This window comes from Leopardus geoffroyi, chromosome D2, assembly GCF_018350155.1.
Source record: "Leopardus geoffroyi isolate Oge1 chromosome D2, O.geoffroyi_Oge1_pat1.0, whole genome shotgun sequence".
NCBI classification, from domain to species: domain Eukaryota; kingdom Metazoa; phylum Chordata; class Mammalia; order Carnivora; family Felidae; genus Leopardus; species Leopardus geoffroyi.
Window position 1 is genome coordinate 85,492,053 of NC_059334.1, and position 10,000 is coordinate 85,502,052.

General features: G+C 51.1%; 1 protein-coding gene across 13 annotated transcripts in view; it reads right to left on the minus strand.

Annotated features, from left to right (window-relative positions):
• Nucleotides 1–10,000, minus strand: part of EBF3 (EBF transcription factor 3) — a 128,011-nt gene that overhangs the window by 35,964 nt on the left and 82,047 nt on the right. For 9 of the 13 annotated variants that reach the window (XM_045439253.1, XM_045439260.1, XM_045439264.1 and 6 more), the window contains 2 exons: nt 4,447–4,528; nt 720–864 (listed from right to left, as the gene is read on the minus strand). In XM_045439253.1, the coding sequence (XP_045295209.1) occupies nt 720–864; nt 4,447–4,528 (227 nt within the window). The remainder of the gene's footprint in view (nt 1–719; nt 865–4,446; nt 4,529–10,000) is intronic. The other 4 variants (XM_045439255.1, XM_045439259.1, XM_045439258.1 and 1 more) reach the window with 1 other exon arrangement.

Here is a 10,000-nt window from a genome sequence, read left to right on the forward strand (position 1 = left end):
ACGGGGCAGTGTTTTAGTATAGAGGACAAGGACCTTATTTTAAAGGCTGTGGGATAAACCGTGGGGACTTGCGTGAGTGAGGGGTTTGGGGAAGGCCCTCGGCGTCTGAGTGTTTCTGAGCCTTGAGGCCATGTCTAAGACCGCTGCCCCCTGCCTGTATCACTCTTAGCAAAATTCTTCTCTTTTAACAGACAAAACAAGAAGTCAGGCACTTGGAAGCGTTTGGTACGTTTTATGCGGTTTTCGTTCTCAGCCCCTTGCCCCTTCCCCCTGCCCCCGGCCCGCTCCATCCAGAGACGAGAACTGGTCCTCCAAGTGTGTTCTGAGCTCACGGGACCACACAACACAACCACCCACTGAGACACTCTGATTGCACAGAGTGTCTGGGGATGACCTTCTGTATGGGGGCTGAGGACAGCCAAAATAAAAGCAAATAAATTAAAACTGCAAGGAAAGCTCCAAGCAAAAGAAAGCTTAGAAACAAACCAGTAACGTAAAGCCCATGGCAGATGAAGTGAGTGAGGAGGCCTGTCCCACAACAAGAGCTGGGGCAGAGAGGGCTGGCGGCGGGGGGCTCCGGGGAGCGCCCGAGCCCCCGCCGGGGCCGTCCGACCCGAGAGGGGCACCCGGGGAGGGCGACTGGACATGACTCAACATAAAAAATGGTGCAAAGGAAAAGAAGCATTGCAAATAAAAAAAGACATGTAACATGTGCCTACCATTTTCCAGATAAGAAGGGGCCGTACCTTCTGACGGGTCTAGACGGCGGGCCCGCCGCCCGTGTTTGGAGTTGTTGTGCACAAACATGTTGTCAGACACGGCCAGCACGTGGCCGTCCACGTTGACTGTTGTCGACACAACAACCTGCAGAGACGAAGTGGACGTGAAACAAGTTGGCAAAGGGAAGCGCTGTGGCCGAGGGAACCGGCGTCCGCTCCTGGGGGGCCTCCGCCGCGCACCCCCCGCAGCCCTGGCTAATGGGGGGCCCGTGGGCTGCGTTGTTTGGGCTCAAGACTGCTTCTCTCCAAAACCTGCCCCATTTGAAGCAGTTTCCTCTCCTATTATGCTAACGAGTGAGTTCAATTCAGAGAAATATTCCTCCAGCCATTAGCTTCAGAAACACCCCTCCAGCCGCTCATTTTAAAGCTGCTGTTTTGATTGATCTGTTCACATACTGATCGGATAGTTTATCTAATTAACATGAGTTCACTTGAGACTGTCCTCCCTTGGAGCACTGTGAGGATTCAGAGTGGCCAAAAACGGGCTCCCTAAATCAGAAGCACTCGCTACCCACAGTCCGACATCCCTGGGTCGATGTTACAATTACATCCGATGTCTGCTAAGGAACTTTTCTGCATCTGAAAAGACCAAGCTGAGTATCAATGGTGAAAGTGTCGTCAATCCAAAGCAAGTATCTTTCTCAGGTTCACCAGCAGAGGACGGCAAGGACCCTGGTGCCAGTGGAATGGCCCCTTCTGCTGGACAGATGGCCTTGCCGGGGTCACCCCTGCCCAGCCCCCAGACACCTTCCCAGGTGGGCTTGTGACAAGCATCCTTTAATGGACTCCCTACCCAGCCTTAAGATCGTTCTTAAACAGAGGTGAGCCCACGCGGTCCATTATTTGCCAGACAGCCCACATGAGTCACAAAGGCGTGAGCCCTGGTCCAGTCTGGGCCTCACAGCAGGGCTCGTGCGGCTGAAGCCCGCATCTGGGGTGCAGGGAGCCTGGCTCTTTGCCACGTGTGGGCAGCGGGGAGGGCCAGCACCACCCAGAGCAGCAGAGCCCCACACACACACAGCTGGAGCAGGAGAGGAGGGACCAGGAGGCCTCCCAGCCCACGTGTGCCCTCCCTGCCTGGTCTGCACATGCCCAAACATGCCATGTAAAATGACTACTGAAAGCCAGAGCTACAGCGGCCCTTAGTTAATAATGCATCAACCCTGGTTCATTCGATGTAGCAAATGTACCCCACCAACGCAAGACATTAACAACAGGGCCAACTGGCAGGGAGGGTGTGCCCAGGGGGATGTCCGGGAATTCTCGGAACTTTCTGTGGATTCTTCCTGAAAGCCCAACACTGCTCTTCAAAAAAAAAGTCTATTAAAAAAAAAAAAAAGAATAAAAGTGATCAAAGATTTAAAAATAAGTAGCATTTTTAAGGAATAAAAAAAGGTCAGGCACCTGGGTGGCTGAGTCAATTGAGCATCCGACTTCAGCTCAGTCATGATCTCACAGTTCGTGGGTTCAAGCCCCACGTCCAGCTCTGTGCTGACGGCTCAGAGCCTGGAGCCTTCTTCGGATTTTGTGTCTCCCTCTCTCTCTGCCCCTCCCCCACAGGTGCTCTGTCTCTCTCTGCCTCTCAAAAATAAAGAAAACTAATAATAATAAAAAAAAAAAAAAGGTCAACACTACATACATACATATGAATACACGGGGAATTGATGGTTTTTATTAAAAAAAAAACCTCAGGCCCACAAGAGAACTGTGAAGCAGGGACAGCACCCACCACATCCCCCAAAACTCCCTCATGGGGCACTTTCCTTGATGCTTCCTTCCCAGGACGGCTCTACAAGACTGCTAGAGTCTCCATAATATTGCCCCCCCCCACCCCGAGCCTTAAAACACTGTGGGTCCCGCCCTCGGCGTCCCTACGTCCAATGTCAGATGTGTCATCACCTCCTTGATAGCCACCACCCATGGGGTAGGCACCTGCCGCATCCCCAGGATGCAGGGCCACCCCTCGCCTGGGCTGTGAAGCACCTGTACCTGTATCCTCATCTAAGCACGATGCAAAGGGCCACGTAACTAACTCTGAGCCACAGACTTGACCGTCCTCAGGCTCTTAGACCATGATACGTTAAAGAAGCAAGGTAAAAATAAAAATAAAAAAAGGACAGTCTTGGCTCTGTCATCTCTATATAGGTCAGTCACCAAGGGAAAAGTGTGTAGTTCAGCAGAGGAAGCAGACAAGCTGTGTTTTGTCTCTTGGCCAGGGCCAGCCCTGCAGTATACGTACAGAAAGGTGCTGAGTTTGTGAAGCCAGCTGGAGATATTGTGTAAGCCCTGACACACTCTTAAGTCCAGTTAAACCCTCTGCAAGGCAGGGAGATGAGCTAAAGAGAGCAGAGCCCATCCGTCTAGTAACTGTGGGCTCACTGGCAACGGATGGCATGGTGGCCAATGGCGAGACAATGCATGACCTCCGCTCTGCTTAGATGGGCCAGTATCACCATGAAGCCTGGTGCAACAAGGTGGGAGCAGGCCCAGATGTTTGCAAGAGACACTGTCCCCGGCCTGCAGAGCATGACTATGAACCAGCCCACAGACCCTTCTCTGACTGGCTGATGGGCTGTAAGACAAATTCACGTGTCCTAAAAGCCTGGAAGGTAAGTTAAATTTCTAAAAATGACCTTGAGCGGTTTGATGGTAAGCCATCCAATGTAGCATTCATTTCCACTCGCTGCCAGATTCTTCTCTGGTTAGTAGGGACTAACAGCACTTCTGTGTCCCAGCCCAAAATATTTTTACAATTAAATTCAGCAAGATGATCCATCATATATGGTGTACCTTTCACCCCGAAGTAACCTCCTAACCGCTCAAAAGGCGAGAAAATTATGGACTCAGCGATAACCCATCCAGCTCTCTATCCCCTCTCCTGGAGATGAAGTCCTCTGAAGCAAACCAGAATATGAGTTAGCCTGCACCCAGGAACACAGCCTAGCAATCAGGCACGGGCTTAAGGAAACAAGAACAGATCAACCCTGAGGGAAAGGAAACAGCTGGGAGAACATTCTGGAACTTGTAAGAGGCCCGCATCAAACAGGCGAGGCTCGCTTCATGAGGAGGGCCCAAAGTCTCATGCTTACCCAACAGGCTGTACTATGGCTCTGCCCTGCCTGTGAAAACTCCATCCATCCATCCCTAAAACGACGACCTTGAGCACGGGCTCCAAGTCCGAACCAGTTGTACACGACCATGTACAACTGAGGAAACAGGCTATGTTACGTACTAACACGGAGAGGACTCTGAGGACGTTCTGAAATACACCTACAAGACTTACCACAGTTGAATGTAAAAGGGAACCCGACTTAACCTACAGCTCTGATAATTCCAATTTCCAGATGTCTGGAAGCCCAACACGGTGGGCAGGCATGGCGTGACCACCCTAAGAGGTGCACCTTGCAAAGCCAAGGTCCCATTTTCAGAGCCAATTTCAATTTGCCATTTAGGTATGCACAGATGCCATGAATCTGGCATACTAAAGATGCTGGATTGTTTTTAAAGCAACTCGATTTAAATCTTTTTATCAAATGAACCGATTCTGGTTTGCTCCCAAACCCTTGGAGAACAAAAGACTGTTTTCTGAACAATCACAACATCAGAGAATTCAAATTTCACGTTAAAAGTGCGGGCCACAGCCCGCGTGTCTTTGAGAAACGAGTACCTGGAATCTCCGCATATCTCGAGGGTTGCCTGCATTCTTCAAACAGTTCTGATTGCACTTGAGGAAAAACTTTAGAAAGAATCTACAAAAATACAAAAAACGGATATTTGTTAGGGTTATCAGACAAACTCACAGACTTTTAGAGAGACGCCGTTGCGCGGGGAGTAGTGAAGGCTACCCACGACCGCCCGCTGCTCGCTGCCTGCAGGGGGCGCCCGATTAGCACGACAATGAATCGTCGCCTGCAGGGGGCGCCATCGGGAGACGACGCCGGCGGCGTGGGCAAGGGCGCCCCGGACTCTGCCGGCCAGCGCAGAAGGTGTCCACACACACAAGCAGTGACTTACATCTGTCTTGACATTATGGGTCTCCAAGCTTTATGATAACAGCTGTGACTCGGACTGGCCATTTCTTGCCTGGACCTTTGCACGTTAAGCACTGGGCAACTGTCCGCCCCAGATGGGGCTGCCAGCTTCAGCAAATAAAAACACAGGATGCCTGGTTACATTGGCGTTTCCGGTAGACGACGAGTAATTTTTTAGGACAGGAACATCCCAAAGCACACCGATCCTAAAAAACTGCTCTTCGCCCATAACTCAAACGTAACTGGGTGCGCTCAACTTCATCTGGCAACCGTAACCCCCGAGGGCGCCACCGCCCAGCCGGATACACTTCCAAAGGCGTATTTTCGAAAGTTACAGTGGGTGCAACTCTTACGAAAAGAAAGGATTTGGGGGTGAGCTTTAAGGGCTGCGATAACGTCTGTGAAAAGTCTGTGTGTGTGTTTAGGGAACTAATCGATGATTTGGGGACACAACAGTGAAACCGCGGCTCAGGGGGAGAGCGGGGAGACGCAGCCGCTAGCCTGGCTCAGAGGCAACAGCCGTTTGTACTCCCCCCACCCCCAGCCCTGCCCTTGTGCTCTGAGGCATGAAGATTCAGGGGTCCTGACAGGGTGCTGAGATGCTGTGACAAAAATCTCATCACGTTGTCCCCTCCATGCCCGCATGCTCGCTCACAACAGAAGTTCTAGCCCACCACATGAGCCCACGGATGCTGGGAGACCTGGCTGGAGCACATACCCCGGGGGAGACTGCACCCCTCTGCCTCCGCGTACAAAGCCACGCCCACTGTGGGCGGGGCGGGGGCGGGGTCTCTGTGCTGACACGCATGCTCTCTACCCAGTGTCTGAGCATCCTGTCCGGCAAAGTTAACCAACAAAACTCCCCTCTCTGTTCTGTCCAAATATCCCCTGTCCTACCTGAGGCTTATTAATGTTTTACGAAGTTTCACACGATTTCCTTGAACTCAGCCTTAACGGTCAAGATTCCTTGTTGACAATTATCACACCAGAAAATAAAAAGACTCCACCGACCAAGATTCATCCCTCCAGCTGCATTCCCAACGTATCCTGAACGCCTTTTCCGCGCGGAAGAAGAAAACCCAATTGATGGGAAAAAGAATCGTGGCCACTTAATTAAATTTTCTTGCATACCACCAGGCCTCACTATTTTAGGCCAGAATTTACATCTTTTATTAACTCCCCTCACCTATACACTTAGCTCACAGTGCCTCTCAGTACCATCTGCCATCAGCATACAGTAAGTCACTTGATATTCCACCCACCAATTTTTCCTAACAACCACTGTGCAATTAAACTCCACGCGCTCTGCAGCGAGGTAAATTAGGCGCACCTGCGGCCACACTGCATTTGAACTGCATCAGAGAGGCCCTAACAAGGTGAGGGCGTCACAAACTTATCGTCCAGTCAGGCAATTAGGTTTTCACTTCGGGGACAGCCACATGGTGCAATTATGCCACACATTACCACCCGGCTAATCTTCTGAGCAGGTGCCGGCCTGAGAAGCTCTCATCTGGATGGAGCCGTCTGCGGGAGCTTTTTTTGTGATGCGAAAGATTTTTTTTTTTTTTTACTCCCCCTCCAGAAGAGGTTTCTTTAAATTCCTCCATATCTTTTTAGGCGGCTCACCCTTCCCCTGCGAGGCAGCAGAGTGTTCTGAAGATGGTCTAAATAGCCACTGGCCGTGAGGAGGGTGAGCTGGTCCTGGCACAGAACTTTAGCTGAACAGAGTTGGGTGCTAGGCCCCGTGGACAGCCGAAGCATTGCCGGGATGGGCGCACACACGCTTGCTTGGGATGTGGCGCGGGTTAGTTTTTGCTTCGAACCCAGTATCTCGTGGGCCGTGGACGCACACGGGGGAGGTGTGTCGTGCACGGCCCCCGAGGGTAGAGCCCCTTCCAAGAGCTCTGGTCCCGATCACAGAAAGTAAGGCCCAACATCTAGGGCCAGAGAGAGGAAGCTTCAGCCGGGAGGAAGGGCAGCCTCGTGCTTACCGTTTACCCTTGTTGGGGTTCCAAGGCGGATGCGACGGACGAGCCAGTGCTTGACCACAGACACGGTGCAAGCATGCCCAGAGCGCAGGGACGCTCCCACCAGCCAGGGCTCAGCGAGACGCTGGGCGGACGTTTGGGGAGGGGGAGGAAACCCAACGCCCTACACGTGGAGTCAAATGGTAATTCTCACCCCTTACTCAATTACCCTGTAATTGGCTTTTTCCTAAGAAATATCTGACAACCACTTTACATATCTTACTTCCAGACTCTGGTACACAAAGGATTTAATACTCTTGTTATGAAGGGAAAAAATCTTTCCTATGTCAGAAAATCTTTGGCTTTAACACCAATAAACTCTTTATTACTGCTAAACATGGATTTGCTGCTCGATGGCAAAGAGGCGATAAAAATTCTAACCTGTCATTAGTACATTATGCTTAATTGTGTACAGTACGCTTCTCCATTGCATCTGTTGGCCCATCATCAAAATGACCATTATGTACACTAATTCCCTGACCCTGTCTTTATTTCCCTAAAGAGCCATCATCTTTCACAGTAGGTACCAGAGTAAATCAAGCTTGAAATATGGGCTTTATTTACTTGTTTCTCTCCGGCAGGAGTGAAGGCAACCGCCCAGGGCAAACTGTTTCACATCGGCGGAAACTCCCCAGTAATGTTCTGCTCGGAGATATCAGACAAGACCCCGGACAGTTCTCGGTAGCGATGAGAAGGGGGAGAGGTGCGAGCTCGTTACTTCTGAAACCAGGTTTTCCACTTTTAGAAGGCGCAGGGATTAGGAGAGAAGGCCACCCGAGCAGGCTCCAGCGGGCTCCCTCCCGCTCGCCAGCACCTGGGAAGGTGGGCGCGGGCCGCGACAGTCCGCCGGCTCCAGCAACGGGTACCTGCCTGCGGTCTCTGCCGCCAGCTCCGGGGCGGGCCCCCACGTCCGCAGGGGCCGCTACCTGGCAAAGCCCGGCCATGGCTGCACCTGCGGGGAAAGTCAGGTTTGGCCTTGGCCGCATCCATGCCGGCATCCTCTCCAACAGCCACAGCGCCACCAGACGTGCCACGTGGTGGACGTGGACGCCATAAGTGGGGCCACAGCAAAACACGGGATCAAGCGTTTTAACTGGAGCCCGCCCCCAGCAGCCCATGACGAGGGGCAAGCCCCCCACTGCAGTAACTCATTTCAGAGTCTGCTCCACTTCTGTGTGTTTAAGCTATGAATTAGTTCATTTATATTTACTTTTATGAAGCTGATTAACCAGAGCTGCTCTATCTGATGAAAATCATTTTAATTGTAGTGTTAGGCTCCTGTGTAATATCCATTACATTATGAACTGTTTAAATTCTACATGGGCATTGCATAAATTGGCCCTTTGTGTGCGCGCAGGCAATTAGGACAGACAGTTCTCCTTTAAACGGCTACAGAACTTTGTGGTGGTGTTCAGGACAATCAGAAACAAAGGAGGCTGTTTAATTGTAATTTAATGGAATATCAAGGAGTCCGTGGCATTAGACGCTGGCAACAGAGAGCAGGAGAGAAAAATTAACTGCAATTATGTTTGATTAAAGCTATCCTTCTCAATAATCAGCGGTCCTGACAGGCCATGGGGCTCTCGTGGGTTCCAGGATGGCAAAAGGTGTCGAGCAATATTAGGGCCAATAAAGGAGATATTAGCATAGCTAATTACAACCCTGCAAAACCTGTAAGGGGGCCTCTGTGTATTGTAATGTGTGAAATAATTGGACAAGGCCGTTATCAATTACATAAGGAATGAATTTGGTTTGTCAGAGAAAAGCTGATGAGATGCATTTCATCTGACACCATTCCCTTCCCTCATGTTTCTAGGAGCTAAGAACTTGCCCACTTTTATCAAAAGCTGCAACTTACTAGTGGCCAAATCACTGATAAAATTATCTTGCCAGCAAGTGTTAGGTAATTAATACCACTCACCCTCACCGCCTTCCCTGCACTGCCGCTTCTCACCTAACTGAAGCCACTAATCATGTAATAATGATTTTTTTCCCTCTGGTCAAAGGAGAAATAGATTGTCTCCTTAGAAATGCAGTGGGCTTGGCGTGCGCACCCTGGTGATTGAGGAGAAAAAAGGAACTCGGAGCGGTTTTAATTGCTTGCCTTTTGCACGTGGGTATCACTTGTTTGAAATTACCTCTTCCCGGCATTTCGGGAGCCCTATAGGTAGGGATTTTTTTTTTTTTTTTTTTTTTTAATCACCAAGTTTTAGGCTCTTCCGGGGCTCGGTCTTGCCAGGGCTTGGACACACGAGTGACAGCGTGCTGCAAGGTGTGAGCCTGGCGGGCCCCGTCCCAGGGTTCCTCAGGCCACACCTTAGCATAGGCTGAGCTCCGGGCTCAGAGCAAAGAGGTCTGGCTTCCAACAGGCCCCTCCCACACGTCAATCCCAGCCTCTGTCCCAGAGGCACGACCTCCTCTTCTGGCCCTCCTCTATGGACAGGACGGGAAATCTGAGTCAAGAGTGAAAAATACTGATGTATTTTTTTGGTGGGGGGTGGAGTGAGGGGGTACTCGCTTTTCCATTTTAAGGCCAGGCTCTTAATAAGCTGCAAATGAACACGGCCACGGATAGACCTCCACGCCATCAATCAGAAAACCCAAAGCATTCGTGTGTAAATCATGGCGCTGACAGCTTCTGGAGGTTACCCAAGAACCCCATTCCAGATCAAGCCCCACGTTTGTAGTTCCTGGATCCAGAACACAAAACCAGGAGACTATTTTAATAACATTACCTTGACAAGAAAGAGTATCAGATACCAACCAGAAAACACGGCTGTAGAAGTCCCCGCCCACTCGTGGTGGCCAGGGGCCGGCGGGGGGAGGGCGGGGAGGGCAATGAGGTGGGGGACAACTGCTCAGTGGCCCAGGGTCTCCATTTGTGGGGGGGTGGAAACGCCTGGAACTAGAGAGGGGTAGGGCCTGCACAATCTTGGGAAAGAACTAAATGCCACTGACTCGTTCACTGTAAAACGGTGAATTTCATGTCCCGTCAATCCGCTCCTGCTCAGCACAATCCCAAGCCCCCACCCAGCCCAAACTGGACGTGTGCGTGGAGAGGAGCAGGGGCGGGGGCGGGGGTGGGGGGGGTCCTCTCTGGGAGTTGTGGCTGTGGCCACTAAGGCGCTCTTGAAAGGAAACGGTTAAAGAGTCAAATTAAAAG